General features: G+C 37.7%; 4 protein-coding genes across 7 annotated transcripts; 1 reads left to right on the top strand and 3 right to left on the bottom strand.

Annotated features, from left to right (window-relative positions):
- Positions 1-1602: 1602 nt before the first annotated feature.
- On the bottom strand, positions 1603-2996 carry LOC104769387 (uncharacterized). The gene has a single exon (XM_010493586.3). It carries the CDS (start codon positions 2765-2767, stop codon positions 1826-1828), a length of 942 nt encoding a protein of 313 aa, XP_010491888.1. The 5' UTR covers positions 2768-2996; the 3' UTR covers positions 1603-1825.
- Positions 2997-3087: 91 nt separating this feature from the next.
- On the bottom strand, positions 3088-8195 carry LOC104769388 (uncharacterized). Its single transcript, XM_087505981.1, has 12 exons — positions 7896-8195; positions 7420-7547; positions 7018-7080; positions 6798-6919; positions 6529-6644; positions 5609-6413; positions 4759-5478; positions 4344-4565; positions 4168-4263; positions 3890-4084; positions 3693-3806; positions 3088-3604 (listed from the first exon to the last, which is right to left on the bottom strand). Exons 1-12 carry the CDS (start codon positions 7988-7990, stop codon positions 3344-3346), a joined length of 2937 nt encoding a protein of 978 aa, XP_087362107.1. The 5' UTR covers positions 7991-8195; the 3' UTR covers positions 3088-3343.
- Positions 8196-8575: 380 nt separating this feature from the next.
- On the bottom strand, positions 8576-11131 carry LOC104769389 (protein NRT1/ PTR FAMILY 1.3-like). 2 transcript variants are annotated; one of them, XM_087504321.1, is made up of 5 exons: positions 10909-11131; positions 10597-10814; positions 9760-10307; positions 9197-9647; positions 8576-9025 (listed from the first exon to the last, which is right to left on the bottom strand). In XM_087504321.1, the coding sequence occupies exons 1-5, from the start codon at positions 10979-10981 to the stop codon at positions 8672-8674; spliced, it is 1644 nt and encodes a 547-aa protein (XP_087360447.1). In that variant the 5' UTR covers positions 10982-11131; the 3' UTR covers positions 8576-8671. The 2 variants fall into 2 exon arrangements, with proteins under 2 accessions (XP_087360447.1, XP_087360448.1); XM_087504322.1 differs by having other exon boundaries at positions 8576-9055; positions 10909-11050.
- Positions 11132-11370: 239 nt separating this feature from the next.
- LOC104769390 (ultraviolet-B receptor UVR8) lies at positions 11371-13959 on the top strand. 3 transcript variants are annotated; one of them, XM_010493591.3, is made up of 5 exons: positions 11371-11613; positions 11695-11871; positions 12281-12316; positions 12443-12567; positions 12648-13959. In XM_010493591.3, exons 1-5 carry the CDS (start codon positions 11514-11516, stop codon positions 13878-13880), a joined length of 1671 nt encoding a protein of 556 aa, XP_010491893.2. In that variant the 5' UTR covers positions 11371-11513; the 3' UTR covers positions 13881-13959. The 3 variants fall into 3 exon arrangements, with proteins under 3 accessions (XP_010491893.2, XP_010491895.2, XP_010491894.2); XM_010493593.2 differs by having other exon boundaries at positions 11372-11613; positions 12271-12316; positions 12451-12567; XM_010493592.2 differs by having other exon boundaries at positions 11372-11613; positions 12451-12567.
- Positions 13960-21519: the final 7560 nt, after the last annotated feature.

Consider the following 21519-nt stretch of genomic DNA (forward strand, 5'->3'; position numbering starts at 1 on the left):
TTAGGATATGCGATGATTTTTAATTCCTTGTGTTTACTGGTTAATTACTAATAAGTCTCTTTACTAGCTCGTTGAACGATGCTAGTGATTAGTGAACCATTAACTTATCTGTTGTCTGTTGAGTGATACTAATTCTTCTTAATTATTCTATATATATATATATATATGTTTATGACCCAAACAAAAATTAGAAAGACCGTTGTGTTACAGCCAAACGTGAGGTCAGTATGTATGGTTATGAACGTGAGGTCAGTATGTATGGTTATGGTATCTATAGGCTATAGTAGCACCTTTTGTAGCACCTTTTTGATCAGTATATATAGACGATATATAGTAGCACCGTATTATGGTTTGGATTGGATCGACTGATTTCGTTTGTGAGTTTGTCTTAATTGTACGATTAGGGTCATTAGGCTAAAGTAATAGTATTTATTTGGTTATTAATTAATATACTGATCATGCTTCTAGATAAGATCATGATTATTTTTTCATGCTTAAAAGACAATTTTGAAGAAAACCTAGATCATTATGTTGTTATTTATACTATCGCGCGTGGTTAATTAATTTGTAGATTTAACACGTATTAATTATGTTTATATACCAATGCGTGAACACAAAGTTCAAACAATATTGGTATATATGCCAGCTCAGCTGGTGTTATTTCTTATTGAACAATATGTTCGTTTATAGCAACCCTGATCTTAATAATATTCAGTGCATAAATTATATAGAGTTCATATTATAAGCATTTAACATTTTGATATATTGATTTTTGAGTAGTTCGACTTGCAATATACAGGCAATACATATAAGAAATCTATAAACTTATACTTCTAGTATAGTGCATGTTAGTATCAGAGTTTCTATGAAATGACATCGCAATGTTCCAGTGTCGATGGAGGTGCCTGATCTCAACTGTAAATAGAGACCACCTCACATGTTAATGCAAATAGTTAAGTCGGAAAAAGACCAATCCATGAACATGCAAGAACACATGAGTTTTCGTATTTCTACTAAAATATATTATTATTATAGGATTGATATCAGAAGTTAGAAGAAAAGTAAAGTAATATGTATAGATGACATGTACCAATTTACTCATTGTCAAATCATTCATGAGTTGAGAACCCACAAAGTTAAACATTAGATCAAAATTCAATTATTTGATACAAGTAAAAAATTTACTGTCGGTTTTAGAATGTCATACGGCTCGAAACAGATTTTTTTAAAAATGACTATTTCGAGAAAATGTGTCTATAGATCCTGTACTTCGAAAGTTGCAAATAATTAACCTAAAGCTATCTATATAAAAGGTGTCAAAATTATTCATTGTGAATTAATTTGTTGAGTTGATTATTAAACTTCAAAAACCTTAAAAAACTCAACTCAAAAAGTCAAAACCAATCATATAAAAACCACTTTCATCAGACCAAAATCACATATTCACATACATACTTAAAAGTTAAAATGACATCTCTACCGTGAGAAGCTAACCTAGGATTGTATAATTAATGAATCTTGTGTCGTTAAAACCAGTTCGTTGTTAACAGTCAAATATGTCTTTCGAGGGTAAAAATTTATTCCCACAGTAAAACCTAAAAATTTCGACATAGTTTATATAAATCTATTAATTAAAAGGGAACTATATAATTGTAACATATTTTATATACACATAGATAGGGGAGAGAGTAGACAGAGAGCGAAGGCCCACACATCTTTAAACAAAAGAACAACAAGCCCGTGACCCCCAAAAACTAGCTTTCAGATTATTATTATTTTTTCTTCATCTGACATATTAAATCTCAACCGTTAGATATCATTTTCTTCATGTCCCATTCTGACTCAGATCCAACCGTCCATATTCCTCCAGTGTCTTCAATAGTTGGGTCCCTTTTCTTCTCCCTCTCGCTGTACACTCTCCTCCTTCAAGCGCCAACGCCACCGCCCGAGCCACCTCTTCCGCCGGCGCCACCGCTATCTCCTCCCCTGAATCATCTCCTCCTCCTTTCCCGTATACCACCGAGAGTATGCTTATTGCGTATTCTCTTCCTCTCCCTGCCAATCTCGCCATCACCGCCACCATCGCCGGCACCGTCATCGCGTGAGCTCTAACCTCCGCCGCTCCTTCCTTCGTCGTGCACATGAGCTCTAACGCCGCTAAAGCGCGTTCCACCGCTGAGATCTCTAGTCCCGCCGCGGTTTCCACCACCGCTCGAGCGGCTCCAGCCTCGACCGCCACGTGGCGGTTTCCTTCGGCGAGGCAGAGCGCGAGGAGGATCTTGGTGACGTATTTGGCCGTTACGATCTTGTTGTTGCTGCGAAGACAAGAGACGAGGCCTCGCATGAGACCCGGTGGACAAGTCGGATCAGAAGGCGGGTCGGGTACGACGACTCGCTCGAGTAGCTGTAGAGCGAGGAGCTTATCGGATTCGGAGACGGATGTGAGGTGAAGCTCAGCGATCTGGAATGTTTCTTGGAGAGTGGTTGTTACCGGAAGAGGCGGCGGTGGAGGTGGTGGAGGAAGAGAAGGAGCGGTGGAGGGAGTTTGGTCGAGGTGATGAGGGAAACGCCATTGAGTGAAGCTTTGAGAAGTTGAGGTTGAGGAAGAGGAAGATGAGGATGGGGTGGTTGTTGGTTTACGGCGAGGTTGCTGCTGGTGAGGAGATGTGGGACTTAGGACGGACTGTGTGCAGCGGCGGAAGAAGCCACAAGAGAAGAGAGGACGCGGCGGCGCGTGGGGTTTCGGTTTTTGGTTTGCTTTCATCATCGCTCACTAGAAGAGAGTTCTCAAGTGAAGTTGGAGTGCAGTGAAAGAGTTGTCTTTTTTAAAGAGGAGGAAGAAAATAATTGATTCGCACCAAATTTGTCAGGCGTTACACTTGTATTCTCCCTAAGATTTATTTACTCGCACATTATTAAACCATTTAATAATATTTATTATAATCACATGTGTGTGTATGTGCTATGGTCCCATGAGAATTACGAAGTCACGATTTTGACGAGGGTTCCAATCTACAGGTTTGTTTCATTGGATCAATCATTATCTTAAGACATGGATAAAATGCAGATTGATTTGGGTCTTGAACATGGAAATTTAAACAGAGGCTTTCTATAAACTTTTGAATACACAAAGGTTCAGCGCAACTCTAGAATGTGAGAAAAGGTCACAAAGCAAGAGTCTGCAAAGTACTCATATTCCAAAGCCTATAACATCAGGATTTAAGTTAAGCGAGCCAATGGTTTTTCTCTACGAGTGCCAAAAATGGTTCGTAAACATTCTACAACTGTGAAAGAAAAAAAAAAAAAAAAAAGAGGAAGGCTTTAAAACCTTTTAAAGATCCAATCACCTCCATTTCTCGCTTAATTCTTTCTTCTCTGAAAGGGCCCAAGTGATGTAGATGGCTGCAACCAGCACTACAATCGTTATCAGTAGAAGCGCGTAGCTGAAATCGTCGGTCAGCGAGTCGTATGTCTTTGAAGGAGCAAGCCTTGTGTAGAAGAGATCCACTCCATACGCAAAGACGTGTGTTGTTGACTCTAGCTTGGACGGAGCTGTTACTATGCCTCTTAAACCTTCTACTCTGTGGGAGTGTGTCACGTACGACTGAAATATGACAGGTGCATTAGATTACCAAACCAGGGGGAACTGTCTCTAGTCATAACAAAAATAAGGAAAATGGGTTGGAATGAACCTGAGGAATGATGGGTAATGAATCCGTGAGAGGGATGATTCCTTCTTCTTTTTCAGCTTGAGACGGGTTAAGTGTCCGGCGTGGATCCACAAATCGTTTATCAAGTGCCAATATCTAATCATATATTGAAACAGTTTTTGAGTATCAGTTTTCAATCCATGGAGGTGTCTAATATACGAGAAGATATATATACAAACCTGATCCCCGATGGTACCAATGAGAAGCTGCTTTGATGTGATACCCTTTGCTGTGGATGTCACCGCAATGGTTTTCACCGACTGAGCAAAGAAGTATGACTGTGACTTTGTAAACACCTCTGGTCTAGAGTATGAAGTGATTGGTGCTGTTAGATTGTGCTTTCCCAGAATTAGTTTCCAGACATTTTTGTTCTCCTGCAAATAAAATTAATAACGTTTCACACAGTGCGAACACTCAATCAACTGAAAATTTTTTTTTGTGAACTATGAAGTCATACCGCCCTAGACTGATCATAGATCTCAACGACCGTCACTTCGTACTTGTGAGCTCGAAGATTGAAATAGTGGTAAACAACCCAATTCTCACTAAACACCTGAAAACAATTTGAAGGCTAAGAAAGTTGCATTGAATCTGTGACAAAGAGAAATGAGATGAAATTGCATGAGGACTTACTGCATGAACCGGCCCTTGACAGCCTTGATGTGACAAACGGTGCAGTATCCGTCCTGTGATGGTGTCAATAAGGTATACTACAAGTGATGACTCCTCCGGTGTAACTGAGCCAATCTCACCAGCACCTTTTGGTGAAACGGTGGCCACAAACAGTAAGTTTTTAGATACGTATTTATACAACAGGTCTTGATCTGTGTTGACTTTGGCTTGTGTGTGAACAACCTGGAATGAAAAATCGTATGCAAGTCAGATTTTAAAAAACAAACAGTTACTGAGCTTCCATTCTAGTGTTTTGGATTAACTACTCGCAAGAAACACCTACTCTCAAGATGAAACACAGCAATCTGTGTATATGTTTTGAGTAAAATACGAACAAGTATTAAAGAAGCATTGATTGAGAAACCATGATTTATACCTCATTAGATTTTCGTGTTAGTGTCGAAATAATTTTCTCTGATTCCGAAGGAAACACAACAGTCCAAAGTTCTCTGGTTGTAAAGCAGTACTCATCAGCAGTCTCACCAGAGCAACTGCTCTTCATTACGTGTCCTCTGATAATACCATCATCTGCCTCAACAGTGTACCAATATATATTTTGAAACTCGCGTTGAAAGATGCTGAGAGCCTCTGAAGTTTTCGGATACAAGTGGACGTGACCAACAGTATCAGCTATTAGATGTAAACGTTGTTCGGTTGAGTCGGTAAATGGAAGCGGCAAAACTTGCACAACAGAGTGACCAATATCTGAAGAGGTAATCTCCTTTCCCGTGTACACATCTACAAATGAAAGTACACCAGGCGCACTTGAATCTGATCCGCACCTGCCAACTACAAGCACAGAAGGATTTTTGTCCATGGCGTGATGATGAGGGACCTGCCATTGGTACAAGCTAATGCCGTTTGGACGTTCACATGCTTGTGATTTTAGCAGCATGGACCAGACAATCCTCCCGTCTCCAGTGTGCAAAGCAAAAAGTTTTCCACCTCGAGTAAGTGCTAAGATTAGTTTCCGAAACCCATTATGGTCACGGGTCAGTTTGTTCTTTCCAGAACTCTTCACCCTCAATTCTTGAATTGCTACCACGTCCTCTGGGCTTGCTAGCAACAAGGATCCCTTAAGTTTTAGCACATGCCCCTACCAAAGATACAGAAAGTTAAATTGATTAGGGAGGGAAAACAACTAAAACACACCAAATACACAACGAAACAATACAAGTCTAGGGAAATTAAGAAAACGCAAGCAAGGCATTTAAGACCGTTCATACCTTAAGCCACTCAAAGAGAGTGTGTTCCACTTTTGCCACTGATACACCATCCTTTTCCACAGGGAGTTCTGCCGTTGTAACATCAGTCACTGAAGCCAGGCCTTCTTCCCTACTCCATACAATCGCCCCTTGTTGCAGTAACAAGAGTGAGTGATCTTCCATCACAATAAGGGCCCTAAACCCATTACTCCTGTCTGTCCTGATATAGTTGTTCATGAAAACTTTATGGACACGCCCCCTATGTTGGTCCATTTCAATGGTCTCTCTAAGCAATACATTATCCAATTCATTGACAAGTTTCACCATGAGGTGAATCTTGCTCCCTTCATGATGAACTGAAGCAAAGGCCTCCTGATCGTCTGCAACTGCAAGTGAATCACTCATGGCTGTTTCGTCAGATAATGAGTCTACCACCTCCAACTTTCCTTCGCCACCAACCTTCACAAATACAGTGCGTTTATTGACTTTTACAGCAAGCATATTGCTAAGAAGAGGTGATAAAATCTCAGCGTTTCCTGAATCCTCAACAAGATCTGAGATAGGGGTCTTCTGGAAGCTAATATCTCCATCTAAGAAGCCAATAGTAACCAAAATTGACTTGGTCGAATCAAGAACAACAACTTTATCGCTTGAAACTGATGAAATTTCGCCAGAGAATCCACCAGGGAACGCCATACTTTTTTGTGCCAGTACCTCTCCACTTTTGGAATCAATCTGATAAACAACAGCCTCAGATAAATTAACGAATCCCAGCACATAAATTACAGTACTTCCAAGAGGTTGAAGAACCCGCTGAACTTCAAACCTACAGGAGGCACCATAAAACACATAAAAAATATTACTAAACACCAAAAGCATTATAATATGCATGTCTGCACTCAAAGCAACCTCATTCAAATATAAAGTGAAGGCTGTCGTACCCTTCCGCTGTGAAATCCTTTTCCCACAGGACTTCACCATCTAAAGCAGAAACAGCATGAAGGTACCCACCACCGAAAACAGTAATAGGGTAGTCCTTGTCAACCTTCAAATTTATCTGCAAGATAACTCTAGTTCATTAATAAGCAAACACAGAAATGACGATGCAACTAAGATTTCAGATAATATCATTCTTCGATGCCCTATAGATCAAAGTTGTTCTTTTTAAAGAAAATAGCAGAACTCCTACACTTGTATTATTATTACTTACAGGCACCGATAACAGTGACTTTGAATGGTGAGCACTATGCAGAGCTGTTTCCCACACCATTTGGCCATCAGGAAGGTTCCAGGCTCTTAGAGTACTTCCTTCTGATGAAAGAGTAATAACATCTGAAACAATTTGAAGCCAAGAAAATAGAGTTCAAGACTGTAGTACATTATTGTTGCAGGTCAAAACAAATATCTCATGTATTACAGATAATTCTTACATTTTCCCAAGGCAATACCAACCCCATCGATAGCGTCCTTTGTCCCGAGAACATGCCTCCAAACTGCAACAAATCAGAAAACAAAGTAAGAAACAAGGAGAAAGAAAAAAGAAAAAACACAGAGCCATGAAAATCATAGTGGAAGATACTTTCAAGATTGATAACATATACTCCCTCCGTTTCAAAATATAGGATGTTTTGGAGAAGTTTTTTATTTCATAATATAGGATGTTTTCAAATTTCAATGCAACTTTTAGATTAGTTTAGTATTTTCTATTATGCAGTATTGTTTCTGATTGGTTGAAATTGTTAAAAGTAAAGACTTCTTAATCTGCGTGTTTTGCTTAAAACATCCTATATTTTGAAACGGAGGGAGTATAAGAACATGAATATACTACTTACATATCTCTCCATGTCTGAGATCAAGTGAGGCAACAACATTCTCCTCGGTAGAGACGATAACACGCTTTCTCCCAGTCTTTTGAGTGTGGAATACTGCATGCTTCACTTTCCCAATGTAACGTTGGTGCCTACAACAATACAACAGTAACTCTCTATCAATTGAAAGCACTTCTATGTAGTAATATAAAAGCAGCTTAACCCGATCGCATCTCAAATATCACTAGTGTTGGAACCGGATCCTTCCATGAATCAGACTACAAACACAATTCTCTAGTTAATGAGATCTAAAAAAACACTAAATTACAAATTCGAGACCCACTGCGGATTGGATTTAATCAGATTGGCGAAAAGCTCTACTTAAGACTTCGAAATCGAAAACTTCCTAAGCGATGAAGCAGTAAGTAAACTTCGAAACTAATCTGCTTCAGAGATACGAATAGAGAGAGAGACTGAAGAAGAGAGGAGTTCATTATTACCAATCGGCGAGGCCGGCTTGATCTTCGTAAAGGGAGAAAGATACAATTGCAGATGATAAGAAGACGGGAAGGAGAAGAAAAACCCTAATCGCCATAGCTATGACGATTGCTGACTAAATCTACTATCCTCTGCAGATCTGGGCAGATGAAAGAGAGTTTTTTTTTGGTCTGGATGATTAAATCGTGGGAGGCTTTAACCAAAGCCAAAACAAGAAGGTCTTCTTCTTCTTCTACAGAACTAAAGCGAATATTTATTTATTTATTTTTTATTTTATTTTGTTGCTCTCATCTAGCCAATATATTAAATCCACGTATGACATGCAACCTTTATCATAAATAATGATTAAAAACAAACAATTACAACTATTATTACTTCCAAACCATATAAACAAATTTGTTAAATTTCTGAAGAAATATATCACCAATCTTTTTAATGTTCTTTTTACTACACTGATATGTTCGTGTCGTGTACTTGTGTATAGTTTACACACTGTTGACTTTAATTAAGAATGTAGTTCCGAATGGTTTGGTTAGCTGTAACTGTAAGAACTAACGGAGCAGAGCAGCGTGTTGGAAAAAAATGGCATAACCCATTCAGAACCTTGGAATATCACCATTCAATTTGTTTGATTACTTTTTATCCGGGTTAAAGATCCAAATCATGAGTTAAGGTTTGTGTGTGTGTTATAAGATTTAACAATTATTATGATATTTAAAACGTTTACAAAATTTGAAGATTCAAAAAGTTAATTACAATTTTTTTTCACACTTTTTCGTTATATGTTACATTTACCATAAGATTTGGTACACCACACGAAATTAAAAACATTGAGAACAGATAATCCCACCAAGAGCCAGTAGTAATAGTCCAAGTGTCCCTCGTCTATGTTCTCTGTGATCCAGCTCCCGTAGGTTGCGATGTCTACGATGGTGATGATCCAGGATGACAAGAGGCTTGCGGCGGACATGCCGAGGCCGGAGAGTGTGGTGGCGACGCTTGACATGGATTTGGGAAGCTCAGAGTAGAAGAACTCGTTCTGTGCTATTGCATTAAGTGCTTCTGAAATGCCTCCTAGTATCATGTACGGTAATAGCCACATCGCCGACAACATCGTACCTCTCTCGTCTCTCTAGTGAACCAAAACCACAATTATACCCTACTTTAGATTCAGGCAACTTGTTTTTGTTAATATAAGATATATTTATAGAAAACAAAGAAAATGAGAAACAGCTATCCAAAACAAAATCAGTAACCGGGAAAAGCAAACAAAGTTGAACCAAAATCTGACTTAAATACTTACAGAGGTTTGTTTTCTGGCGTGTTCCACAGCGGCAAGAGTGGAGATGCACAGAACCGATACTGCATAACCAGCTCCCATTCTCACCATAACTCCCAATCGGAATGGCTCGCTTTGAATCCAAGATATTAAGGGGACGATAACAAGATCGTAAAGAACAAGGAAGAGCACGAAGGAGATGACCAAGAATATGCCGTAAGAGCCTGAAGGAATCTGGAAACCCTGAATGAAGGTGCGGCGATCCATGGCCTTAGCTTGAAGGACTATGAAGGAGACTTGGCAACCCGTGACAAGTGACAAGATGATTCCCGTTGACCAGATGGGTAGGACATTGATGAGAGATTTAAGATCTTCTACTTGTTGAACCCTACATAGCTGCCATGGATTGCTTGAGTTCCCTGTTAGGGTTAGGTCTTGCTTGGGGTTACTTATGACGCAAGCTTTATTCAAATACCTATAGTAGAAAGTATTTCCATATTTATCAGCCGTGTTGCAAAATCAAGATGAAGAAAAAATGATATACATAACTATTACTAGCTAGTTACTACAATTACAATATAACATACCTCAATTTCTGGCTAGGAATTAAAAAAGAAGAGCCCCTTTCGTGATGGTACGATATAATATGCTCCTCGGATGACAAATCAACGTGTCGGTTTCTGTAAGCAGCAACGAGAACCTGGAAAAGGCCAGCGACAAGGCCGGACTCACACTTAAACCTTACATAGTACGGAGAAGCCGCGAAGAATAAAGCGACGGATAGAACCATGGCAGCGACAGAGACTCCAAAACCAATCTGCCAACCATACGTTGTCTGAACGAAGACCAACAACGACTGAGAAAGAAAGCATGCGAGCATGACGGAGAAGTAGTACCAGTTGAAGAGGGTTTCTAGGGCTGACGACGTGGCGGTACGTGATGTGTGGTTGGGTTGGAGCTGGTCGGCCGCGAAGGCCAAGCAGGAGGACCTGACGCCCCCGGCACCGATGGCGGTGAGGGCAAAAAAGGAATAAAGGAGAAAAAGTTGGAGCACTGAGGTGGGTTGTTGGCATACGTGTGTTGATTTATCGCATTCTGGTCGAATTGTTGTTGTCAACCATAAAAAAATCATTCCCTGTTTTGCATTTGTTATATATAATTAGTTTGAATCTTATATTTAGTAACTTCGATTGTGGTGAGGTGAGGGGAAATTGGAATATAAAGGATGGTTATCAACTAACATGCATATATGAGGAGCTAAGGAAAACAATACGTGAATCTTGTGATTATTAGTCCTTAGAAAAAAAAATAGTTTAAGACGAGAAAAGGAATGAAATCAATTTGTTGTAGTTCTCACATGGTAGGTTCACATATAATGTTTCCACTTGTAAGGTACGGTTGATATAGAAATATAAAATATGTACCAGAAGGCTGATAGAGGATCCAAACCCAATCAGAGGAAACCGACCCGTGTAAGAATCAGCAATAAAAGCACCAACAAGAGGGAAGAAATTGGTGGCGGCAGACCATAGGAAGATGATGTTAGCAGCTTCCGCCGTTCCCATGCCGTATTCGACCGTCAAGAAGAGTATCATGTTCGGTACCAATCCAAAATATGCAAGTACCTCCAACGCTTGACTTGCTATCCAAAACCATTTAATCAAGAATTATTTTAAAAAAAAAAAAAAAAAAAACTATCTATATTCATCTCCTTTGAATACGAGAAGTAATCATACCAAGAATAAAAGGAATGGTCGGAATACTACGTTTCGAGATAGGTCTCCCGACGAGAAGAGCTTCTTGATCCATATTTTAATTTGGAAAATTTTAACTCTTGGTGGTGTTGGTGTACCTTATGTTTAACATAGTTCCTTGTCATGTCTTGATCAGAAAATCAAATATATAAGTGCTCTACCTAACTGGACCCTCTTAAAAATTTAATTAAGGAACTGGATGTTTAAGTTTTGGTGCTCATGAATTGTTTGTTTGTGGCATGAATCTTTTTTTAAGCAAACGAGACATATACCTTTCTCCGTTAGAATCATAAATAAATAAATTAATCTCTTTTTACAAATGGGCCTAATTAGGTATATGGGCCTATCCCAATAAATGGGCCTAATTAGATATATGGGCCTATCCCAATAACTCAGAAACATGGCATTCAAACAGTACTACTACGCTGCTGAGAACTGAGACTGTGTGACTGAAGATATTTTGGGGATAATTTGTCGTCTTTTGATCGGTGAAAGCCTCAAGAAATTTGTGCATAAGCGAACTGAGCACAAACCTTATCCGTTAACAAAAAAAAAAGCCCACAGAGAAATCCTCAAAAGCAGTAGCAATGGAGGATCAAGCGGCGGCGGCGATACCGATATCAGAAGATTTATCCCGCAAAATAATCTCTATTGCCGCCGGTGAAGCGCATACCATCGTTCTGACCGGTACAAATTATAATTCCACAGCAGATTAAGTTTACTCATCCTGAGTTTGAATTTTTTGTTCATTGAAATTTGTTTTTGAAGGCGATGGATGTGTTTACTCATGGGGAAGAGGGATGTTTGGCCGTCTTGGTACGGGTAAGGAATCTGACGAGCTTGTACCAGTTCGAGTCGAGTTCGAGTTCTCAGGTCAAGTAGCTGGAGATCGGGCTCGGATCGTTGGTATTGCTGCTGGTGCTTATCATAGTCTCGCTGTCTCAGGTGCTTTCTTCTATTCATATGTTTAATTTTCACTGGTCTTCTATTATTAGCTTTGTGCTGCTGATTTGGTGTAGACAGATTTATTTTGAGAAATTGGTGATTTGTGATGATCAGAAGTTTTCGTTTGATCAAATTAGCTCCCTTGTTCTGCATTTATGAACTTCCATTTGTGTAATTGAAAAGTATGCTTGAGTTGTCTTTGTATCTTATACAAATGATGGAAACGTTTTAGCTTGATTAAGTTAGAGTTTCTTGATTTTGTTAATCGAAAGGGCTATAAGAAGTTTAGGACCATTGTACGAACAGAAGTTTTGTTTTATGTTATACGAAGTTGATATGATTAAGGATCTCTATTGACCATTATCTTGTTTTTTTTTTTTGTTTCTTTTGCCTTGTAAGCTTTTGGCAGATGATGGCTCGGTTTGGTCTTGGGGTTATAACATTTGTATCCTTTATCTGACTGTTACCTTTTCTAGTTTTATATGATTGATAAACTACATTCTTTTAGTGTTCTGTTCTCTAGATTGCCTGCTACAATCTATTATGTCTTCAATCCTTGACTGATAAATGGATGGTCAGCTTGGTTTTGATGGTGAGAACTCCTTGGCACCATACTTGATAAAAAGTTTCTTTGAACAAGAAGGATCGAGTTCCTCTCTAAATGATTCAGGTAGAGAGACCAGATCAGATTTAAAGGTATGGTCCTGGAAACGCTTTAGTGTCGGTTTATATATGTCAAAAGCCTGGATCAGAACAATTTCCTTTACGCTTGTTAGGTTTGTACTGTCAAGGCCGGATCCATGATGTCTCTTGCCATCGATAGTGTTGGAGGGCTTTGGATGTGGGGGAATGTTCCTCCACAAGACAGTGGGCCTGAGCCTCCTGTGTCTTTTACTGGCATCCCGATTCCGTTTCCTATACCCGAGTTCCATGGCCGGACTGTTTTGAAGGTAGCATGTGGGGATGAACACGTTGTTGCCCTAGTTGGTCCCAGTGGGATCCACAAAGACAATAGTTATGATGATTCTGTTTTGTATTCTTGGGGAAATAATCATCGTGGCCAGTTAGGACTTGGGGATAGAGAAAGGCGAGCAATACCTCAGATTGTGGAGACGTTTAACCAGAACTCTGGTCTTACAGTCTACGACATAGCTTGTGGTGCTCATCACACAGCTCTTCTCACCTGCAAGAAGGAGAACCCGAAAGGACCGAGCAATTGTTGGACATTCGGCTTTGGCGAAAATGGTCAGCTTGGGCATGGAAGTACCAAGAGCTCATCGATACCAGAGCCAGTTTCAGAGCTCCCTGAACACACTTATTTAGTTTCTGTAGACTGTGGGTTATTCCACACAAGCGTGGTGTCATCTAACGGCTATGTGTGGTCATGGGGAATGGAGAGAGGTTTAGGGTTATGCCCCGATGTCAACTTTACAGAGGTGGAAGCAGGAGATGACAGTGTTCCAAGAAAAATTTCAGGTGGGTCAAGATTTCGTGACCCGGTGCAAGTTTCTTGCGGGGCAGCACATACAGTTCTTGTGGCAAATGGTGGTTACAAGCTGTGGTCTTGGGGAAGAGGAAGAAATGGAGTGCTCGGGTCTGGGGATGTTAGCGACCATTATGTCCCTACTCTCGTCTTCTGGCCGAATGAGCTGAAATCGGAGAAAGAAGAAGTAGTGCCTGATGATGAAAAAAGCGCATCAACCGAGGAGATGAAACGGCTAGAATCAAAGCTAATGGTGATGGAAAGATATGCAAGCATACTCCATGGATCCATATTTGGAAAACCGTTTAACGAAGAAGAAGATATTCCGTATTCATTACGGGTATCAGGGTATTTCGATATGGGCAAAGAGTGGGGAGAGATGCTGGAGAGTGCAGACAAGAGTCAGCTTATGAGGCTTCAAGCTTTCTATGAAGACATGATTGGTAGGGTTAAGGACAAGGTGTTGCAGAGAAGGATTCAGGAGATTATGAAAGATTGTCTTCAGTCTTCAGCCCCTAGACATTAATTAATATCCCCCCTGTTGTGTTCTAATAGCCTAATACATTCACTTAAACTGACAATATATATAATTTCATTTGTCTTCAGTTTCTGTGTGTTTTGGGCAAATTATGAAAACAAGATTCGGTTTTGGTGTTCGTAGTTCGACGTAATGCCTGACATAAGAAAGCTGATTAACTGGTACGACCTGGAGGCCATAGGATAGTAAAACTAATTGATATGATCCTGTAACTACTATATATCCAAAATATGTGATGTTATGCTACTTGTGCAAATACACAATACCTCTTCTCATGGGCTGGTTTGGCACACGTAGCTTATATAAATCTTCGACACTTCATTACTCTCTCTATACTTTCTTATCACACTTTATTTGATTAAATTCTTTCAAAACCTTTCAAATAGTCACCTTGTTTGTAAAAAGCTCTTCTAGTTGCAATAAAGGTTAACATAACAATCAGAAAAGAGGTGAGGTGATGTTACATCAAGATTTTAGCTTTAAACCATCTCTTATATCTGTGTTGAAAATGTTTGTCATGAATATCCAAAATAATCAGTGATATATATAATTTACTCGATAGAGAAATAATTAGATAAGAGAAGAGAACATTTCTAAATTGGTTACCAATTACTATGTTTATATTAAAACCCCACCGAGTTATTAAAAACATATCTACTATAAGCTAGTGTTCTGATATATATTTTTTAAAGGGTCTGAAATTAGTTAATTAAGAGCTAGTAGACGTTTAAAACTCCCTTTAAACCTTTTTATTTTGGAAAGTGTTTACAATAAGAAAAATACTTAGGTTCACTCTAGGGTGAACCTCTCTATTCACCCCCTCTTCTCTCAGCCAATCAGAATCTTCCATTTAATATTTTATTTCAAAAATAAATTAAAATTAAATTTAAAAGCAAACCAAATTAAGGAAAAAAATTATGTATACTTTTAATTAATGAAAGTTAAATATTGGCTTGGTTTAGACTTTTAAACTTATTTAAACTTAGAATAAAATTATGTCGGTTTGGGTTTACAAATAAAGTGGTTAGGGTTTAGATTTTACAATTAGAACGAAATTATATGTCGGTTTGGGTTCACAAATGAGATAGTTAGGGTTTAGATTTTACAAGTAGAACAAAATAATATGTCGGTTTGAGTTCACAAATGAGATGTTAGGGTTTAGATTTTACAATTAGAACGAAATTATATGTCGGTTTGGGTTCACAAATAAGATGGTTAGGGTTTAGATTTTATAAGTAGAACGAAATTATATATGGTTTGGGTTCACAAATGAGATGGTTAGGGTTTAGATTTTATATATGTCGTTTTCGGTTTATTAAAGTATGGTTTAAGTTTTTTAATTTTATAATAATGTATACCGATTTTATTACCTTATTTTATTAAGGGGTGAATGGAGAGGTTCAATAAATAATACTGTTTTGACAAAAAAAATTAAAAATGTATTTTTGAGAAACCGTTCGTTAAGGGAATTAAAAAGAAAAGAGAACAAAAATCCTTTTTAAGAGTCAGTCCAAAAATTATCTTATTTTACTTTATATTTTACAAAATTATTGACACTGTAGTATCACATCATCCAACAACCAGTGCAGGACAAGGAAAAATCATCCAACAACCATTGCAATGTCCTTTCATATTAAATTCTCCAACATACTATCAATGTAATCATTTTATTGCCAACTCACTATTAATTAATGTATTTAGAAATATGTTGAACTCAAGTTCATATATATCAATGTCGACATTTTGTTGTTGATATGTTCTATACCACTTTTATCATTTATCTGTTGAAAAAAAAAAAAAAAGTTGTATATATCATTTATCTGAAGCGGTCATGTTTTGTTGAAAAGAAACAAAAAAAAAAAAACAAGAAAAGAAAGGTCATGAGACACAACTTCTATCTAGATTTGAACCACGTAATGCATGAATACACACACAATATTCAAATGTGTTAAAGACACGGGAGCATATAAATACGCAACGTAGATGATTATTTTTGTTTTATTATGTAAAGTATAGTTTTCTATTTTTTATTCTGATAATACTGGTCCCAATTTCAACCCAACGGATATGGGTAAAAGAAGCGATTAATTACAACCTAACGGAGAGTGTACTAGCTTGTGGTAGTAGGAAACGGTCGGCTGAAGCTGAACCATAAGTCCATAACTTCGAAGTGATATGGCTAGCTTTGGGTTGTCTTTTGGGAGCGGAGGAAGCTCGATTCCGGTACGTGGTTTTCAAGTTTGAGTGTTAGATATTTACCCAATTTTTTTTCAACCAGATATTACCCAAATATATACGTTAAACTGTTTGATATTCATAAGCTTCTTAATTTGAAATTTTATTACTGTGTGAAGATAATTTATAATTTTTCCGGTTCAAAACGTTCTAACTCACGTCACGTACAATGTATTATAGTATCAATATGCGTACCTACTATTTATTGGCTAAATAACCCATAATATACATTTAATTAGGTGTATAATAAGCTAACGCGAGCGCAGAGCTTTAGTAAGTACTTTGATTTTAATTTCACAATTTCTTTTGGTAAAGATAAGTAGGGATGTAGTACTAGGGTAAATTGCCAAGTGTTACGGAAATTTTAAATTATCTTAATTCTTAACACTAATGTATGAATCTCTACCAACTATATATATATATATATATTCGTACCTATATAATCGCTTAGACATCACACGTTGAATTACTACTCCATTGTCTAGCACTTTTTTGCATAAAATAATATTCAACATTACTAAATCAAGCAGCACTAACCCAAGATATTTTGTACTAAACAATTATTAAAAACACCCTTGAAATAGCAACTGGCAAAAGGAAGTTTTCCACAAAAAATATCGGCAATGCCTTTTATACGGAAATATACGAGTTTATATTTAAAATTTGTACTTTGCTTATTGCCATGGGTCTTTGCTGTTATCATTGTCCTCTTCTTTGTTGCTTTTGTGATTTTTTTCCCCTTCTTCTCGATATATACGACCAGTTATGATTAATTGCTTTTGTGATATTTTTACGTATAAGATAACATTAAATGATGTAAACCGGATGAAAATGCCAAATCATATATGCATGGCTAACCGGCCGTTATATCAGTTTATAACCAAATTTATTCCAATGCTTTACGCAGGTTCGACTCTAATGGCCACCGTCAATTAAATTAATCCACTAAATGTGATTAACCTGCCGACTTACTTGATCCCTAGATATTAGAACAAAAGCATATTAATAGAGAATTTCAAGTGGTTCAGATACCTTTTTTATTAATTTTAAAATGTCAGCATTTTTGTAAAGTCGTTTTTGACGATTTTGGTCGAAATCTCTTAAAAAGTAATAAAGGAGTCAATGATACGTTTTCCGTTTTTGGAGTTTTGCATAGTCCCATCATTAGAGAGACAGATAAATTTTTGATTTAAGAAATTCAACACCTCACAAAAGATATGCAAGAAAGTAATGTCGGATCCACTCTAGATTTGCGCGCGGTATAATGTCGTTAATTAAACCTATGGAATTCATTTAAACTATTCGTTTATAGTTAGTGGGAAATAGGTAGGGCTACGTCGGTATAAACCGATCAGATTTACCTGAACCAAAATTAAATCAAAGTGACAATTCAACCAAGGTTAGAAAACTGACACCGAATCAAATTGAACTAGCTTGGTGAATCAAATCCAAAATTAACTAAAACTGACCAAAAACACATCAAGCATTATATAATCAAACAGAATGTACGAGCTAAACCGCAATCATTGTCAAACCTAGCTAGCAAAACTCAAAATCCCATATTGTTGGTTTAAGCAATCTTAACCGTTAACTGTGGAACTTGTTGGCGGTACCTTCTCTTGTTTTCGTGAAAAAGAAAACAATATTTTTAATAGTCAGTCATTCAGACAACTATGAATCCTTCGGACAGAGGAATCCTTTTAAGGTTTAGATTCTGAAATTCACATTATATATCTTGTAAAAATGTTGTAGATTATGTATGATAGTAGTTTCAAGGCCGTGGCCGTCTCCATCGTTATAAATACAACTGAGTGACGGACCCTGTGCAAAACTATATATATAAAAAAATTATAAACATAAAATATAAATTCTTTAGAAAAGGTTTTAATTAAATTTATGTATAAAATCTAGCAAAAAAAAAAGTGGACCCGGTGCATTTACAAAAATAACAATATAAACTATAACTATAATACACTTATATGTGATAACGTAATATAAACTATAACTATAATACACCTATATGTGTATATAGTTTTCTATAAAGTAAAACAAGAAATATTAAAGAGAGGGAGAGAGAGAAGAGGCTACGAGAAAGTGGGAGAAGAGTAAAAGCTTTTGTCTTCTTATTATCACTTTCTCATGTTGTACAATTCATATTTATAGTGGAATGAAAGAGTTATGAGTCATACTACTTATTAACATGGTAATGACATGTGTGATGACATGTGTTGATGGATTAATCAACTTGTTTTACAACACTCCCCCTTGATTATCCATCATTAGAGAACTACGTACTGCCTCGTTAAAAACCTTATCATGGAAAAACCCATTGGGATAAAAACCATGACAAGGGAAAAAGAGTACAATGACGTAATCTCCCCCTGGAAAAGATATGAGTGGTCTTTTCTTCAAAGATCTCGTAGATGACGCATTCCGATACTATGAATATGCTTTCTGAACATGGTAGTCGGAAGCGATTTTGTAAAGAGATCTGCTGCGTTGTCACTTGATCGGATATATTGGATATTGACTTCCTTGTTCTTCTCGAGTTCTTGAATGTAGGAGAAGAATCTTGGAGGAATATGTTTTGTTCTGTCGCTCTTGATATAACCTTCTTTGATTTGAGCGACACAAGCTGCATTGTCTTCGTATAGCGTCGTTGGCTCCTTACTGCTGACCATTCCACTTGCATCTTTTATATGATTTGACAAGGACCTGAGCCATACACATTCTCTGCATGCTTCATGAAGCGCTATTAACTCTGCGTGGTTCGAAGAGGTGGCGACCAAAGTTTGTTTTTGTGAACGCCACGAGATTGCAGTTCCTCCAATTGTGAAAACGTATCCAGTTTGGGATCGAGATTTATGTGGATCCGATAAATATCCTGCATCTGCAAAACCAACTAGACCAAACGCAGAGTTTCTACGATACAACAATCCCAAGTCAATCGTACCTTGAAGATAGCGGAATATGTGCTTAATTCCATTCCAGTGCCTGCGGGTAGGAGCTGAGTTGTATCTTGCAAGTAAATTAGTTGCAAATGCAATGTCTGGTCGGGTACAATTTGCAAGATACATAAGTCCACCGATAGCACTCATATAAGGTACTTCGGGACCAAGTATTTTTTCATTCTCTTCACAAGGTCTGAATGGATCTGTGTCAACATTCAGGGACCTACCGACCATTGGAGTACTCAAAGGAGTCGCTTTATCCATATAAAAGCGCTTTAGAATCTTTTTCGTATAATTTGACTGATGCACAAATACTCCATCTTGGAGATGTTCTATTTGAAGACCGAGACAAAATTTTGTCTTTCCAAGATCTTTCATTTCGAACTCTTCTTTCATATGAGTTCTAGCATCATCAATTTCCTTTTGAGTTCCAATTATATTGAGATCATCAACATATACAGCAATGATCACAAATCCCGATGAGGATTTCTTTATAAAGACGCAAGGGCATATTTCATTATTTACATACCCTTTCTTCAATAAGTAATCGCTTAAGCGATTATACCACATGCGTCCAGATTGTTTTAATCCGTAAAGTGATCGCTGTAATTTTACCGCATATATCTCATTAGGCTTTTCCTTTAAAGTCTCAGGAACCTTAAATCCTTCTGGAATTTTCATGTGTATTTCATTATCCAATGATCCATATAAATACGATGTCACTACATCCATAAGGTACATTTCTAAATTATTAGAAGCTGTTAGACTCATTAAGTATCTGAATGTAATTGCATCCATGACCGGAGAATATGTTTCCTCATAATCAACTCCTGGCCTTTGAGAAAAACCTTGTGCAACAAGTCGGGCTTTATATCGTGTTATCTCATCTTTCTCATTTCTCTTTCTCACGAAAACCCACTTGCACCCAACAGGTTTTATATCATTAGATGCAGTGACAATAGGTCCGAAGACATTTCTTTTATTAAGGGAGAACAATTCAGTTTGCATTGCACTTTTCCATTTCTCCCAGTCAGGCCTTTGTTGGCACTCTGACACAGACCTTGGATCAGGATCATCATTTTCATAATCAATCTCTTTAGATACAGAAAAAGAAAATATTCCATTTTCATCATCGATTTCATCTCTACCCCATAATTTTCCATCTTGGGCATAGTTAATAGAGATCTCATAATTTTCTGTATCATCTTCCTGATGACTTTTCTCTTCACTTGGTTCCTCTTGAACCTTTTCATTTTCGTCTCCCATTTTCTTTTTCTTTCGGGGATTTTTATCTTTAGAACCTATTGGCCTCCCCCGTTTCAATTGAACTTTAGGCTCATTAACCTTTTTCCCATTGATTTCCTCTCTAGGAATTTCAACTCTTGATGGTGCATTTGCAGCGGGAATATGGGATTTTGTCACCCTTTTTGTATCTGTGAACGCGTCTGGTAATTGATTTGCCAAATTTTGTAAATGTAGAATTTTCTGAACTTCCAGCTCACGTTGATTCGTAGGGGGATCAAGATGTACCAAAGATGGTGTATTCCATGTAATCTCTTTTGGTACCTGTTTAATTCCTCCCCCTAACGCTGGAAATTCATCTTCATTAAAATGGCAATCAGCAAAACGTGCTGTAAACATATCACCAGTTTGTGGTTCAAGATAATTTATGATACTCGGTGATGCATAACCGACGTATATTCCCAATCTCCTTTGTGGCTCCATTTTTGTTCTTTGCGGTGGGGCTATAGGAACATAAACCGCACATCCAAAAACACGGAGATGAGAAATATTTGGTTCTTGACCAGACGTTAATTGTAAAGGGGAATATGTATTGTATGCACTTGGTCGTATTTGGACCAACGCTGCAGCATGCAATATAGCATGACCCCATATAGAAATTGGGAGTTTTGTTCTCAATATCAACGGTCTAGCAATGAGTTGTAACCGTTTAATCAAAGATTTAGCCATGCCATTTTGTGTATGAACATGAGGGACCGGATGTTCAACATCAATTCCCATTGACATACAATATTCATTAAAAGCTTGTGAAGTGAATTCACCAGCGTTATCAAGCCTTACTTTCTTTATGGCATAATCAGGGAATTGTGCTTTTAACCTGATTATTTGGGAAATGAATTTTGCGAAAGCCGTATTTCGTGTTGTCAAAAGACACACATATGACCATCTACTAGATGCGTCAATCATTACCATAAAATAACGAAATGGTCCGCATGAAGGGTGAATAGATCCACATATATCACCATGTATTCTCTCTAAGAATATTGGCATTTCATTCCCGACTTTGGTTGGCGATGGCCTAATTATGAGTTTTCCTTGAGCACATGCATCACATGAAAATTCACCAGAACAATAAATTTTCTGGTTTTTTAACGGGTGGCCATTAGAATTTTGCACAATTTTTCGCATCATGATTGAAC

Source organism: Camelina sativa, chromosome 20 (genome assembly GCF_030686135.1).
Source record: "Camelina sativa cultivar CO46 ecotype springtype chromosome 20, ASM3068613v1".
NCBI classification, from domain to species: Eukaryota; Viridiplantae; Streptophyta; class Magnoliopsida; order Brassicales; family Brassicaceae; genus Camelina; species Camelina sativa.